The 1,868-nt window shown below is 44.2% G+C and overlaps 1 protein-coding gene across 1 annotated transcript; it reads left to right on the top strand.

The window, feature by feature from the left end:
* Positions 1 to 275: 275 nt before the first annotated feature.
* On the top strand, positions 276 to 1,517 carry LOC113201922 (integumentary mucin C.1-like). Its single transcript, XM_026415908.2, has 2 exons — positions 276 to 585; positions 819 to 1,517. The coding sequence occupies exons 1-2, from the start codon at positions 363 to 365 to the stop codon at positions 1,001 to 1,003; spliced, it is 408 nt and encodes a 135-aa protein (XP_026271693.1). The 5' UTR covers positions 276 to 362; the 3' UTR covers positions 1,004 to 1,517.
* Positions 1,518 to 1,868: the final 351 nt, after the last annotated feature.

Genomic DNA, 1,868 nt, shown 5'->3' with positions numbered 1-1,868 from the left:
TCGTATTTGTCGTGGGAGTGTCATCGGCGTGCTCGGGAGGTCCCAAATGACGTCCCCGGGGGCCCGACCCGGACGACATCGGCACTACCAGATTTGGACTCAGCGTGCGAGAAAACCCCTGAACACGATATTTCAGTTGTCCTGGTCGTTCCGAGGTTGACGGTCGGTCGGTCGGCCAAACCCTATCTTATTTTGACAGCCCCGGTCCCCCGGTCACACGATTGAATTGGAAACCATTTTGAAACAATTTTAATTTCGTTACCCATTGTTTGTCCCTGTCTGCCGAGGCTTCCGAGCTGGGGAGGCAAGGGCAGGGGTAGGGGTAGATCGGTTAGATTGTTGATTCGGAGGACCGCAGAATAATGTCTGAGCCTGGTGGGCCTGGCGAGGCAACGCTATCGCTTTCTAAGGCAGATGAGAGCATCGTGATCAACCCGGACGTGACGGACCAAGTGCGAACCGAGAAGTCTGACACGAGCAGCTCTTCAACTGGTCACTCCCGTGCTACGACAACAGTGACCGTTGTCACAACTAAGACTCCAACGCGCACAGAGGTGGTGAAGACCATCGTATCCGTGTGCAAGGGTAAAATTTGAGGATGAATCCTTCAAGTACATTTTTGATATGTTTGAGTGGTTGTTTTGTCAACTGTAATCGCTGAAGGGAGGGTAGGAGGGAATTCAGGTATCATCCCACGGTTGCTTCTTAAGCGGCAAGGGAAGTCCCCCTCTTTCCGGGCCCCTTTCCCTTCCCTAAAAACCCCAAAACCTCAACCACCGATTTTTATTCCTTACACATTAATCGTGTTCGTGTCACAGATTCGGCTGCTGACGAAAACCGCGATGCTTCATCGACTCTTGCACTGCCCACAATAACCCGCACTACCACCAAAGAGATGACGATCACCACAGGGACGGCCATAGTGCGCAATCTGGAGGAGCACTCCACCACCACTACTGCACCGAGCACAGAGTTGAGCATAACATCTTTTGATGTGCTCTGAATTTTTCAGCGGAATGGGAGTTTGGCAGGTCGTAGCTCAGAGAATCAATAATCTACCTTTGCCTCGTGAGGTCGTGAATATTGTCATAGACTTAATACAATGAAAATCAAATTATATTGTAACTTTTATTCTCATTGAAAAGATGTGCAGTTTGCAGCATCGTATCTTACAGCAAACACATGGTAAAAGCTTTACTAGAGGATGGTGACCTCTCTATATCCCAAGACAAAAGTGCCGTGGTGCAAAACATTTCCACAGACAAACAGGTTTATGTTTATTTTTTTAACTGTGCAAGTAACTGGAATGACAGGTGTTAAAAGATGAGGAAATGTTATGCCAGAATAAGAGAGAATATAAGTTCTGAACGCAAATCAACGAACGGTGACGTTTCCATACAGCTAAAATTATTTGTTAACGGTTCATTAATCAATAAATATTGTGAGATAATTATGTAATTTGTACTTCCTGGAACTATCAAGTAAAGGCCATTGGGGCACTAAATACAACACACTTATCAGCGCCTATTTACTAAAAAGACCCAAATAAATAGGTTGATTTTTCTTGATACAAAGAAAATCACAATCTTCTTTTCTAGATGGAGAGAAAGGAATTAGGAGATTGGATCATCCACAAAAGGTTATCTACCTCGAGATGAGTCTTAGGAAACATAGATGGCTATCACAACCTCTACAAGCCTCTCATGGCCCTGATAATTGACACTGGCCAGATGACACGAGCTGCATTGCTAGCATTAATTATTGTCTATACCACAATTACGTATGAACTCTTTGAAACAAAGTAATTCGATAAACTTCTAGCCAAACATTAATTTTTGTTACAAATATATATGATTTTAATTACAATT

The sequence above is a fragment of the Frankliniella occidentalis genome, unplaced genomic scaffold (genome assembly GCF_000697945.3).
Source record: "Frankliniella occidentalis isolate FOCC.00 unplaced genomic scaffold, Focc_3.1 Scaffold126, whole genome shotgun sequence".
NCBI classification, from domain to species: Eukaryota; Metazoa; Arthropoda; class Insecta; order Thysanoptera; family Thripidae; genus Frankliniella; species Frankliniella occidentalis.
This window is presented reverse-complemented; position numbering and strand designations above follow the sequence as displayed.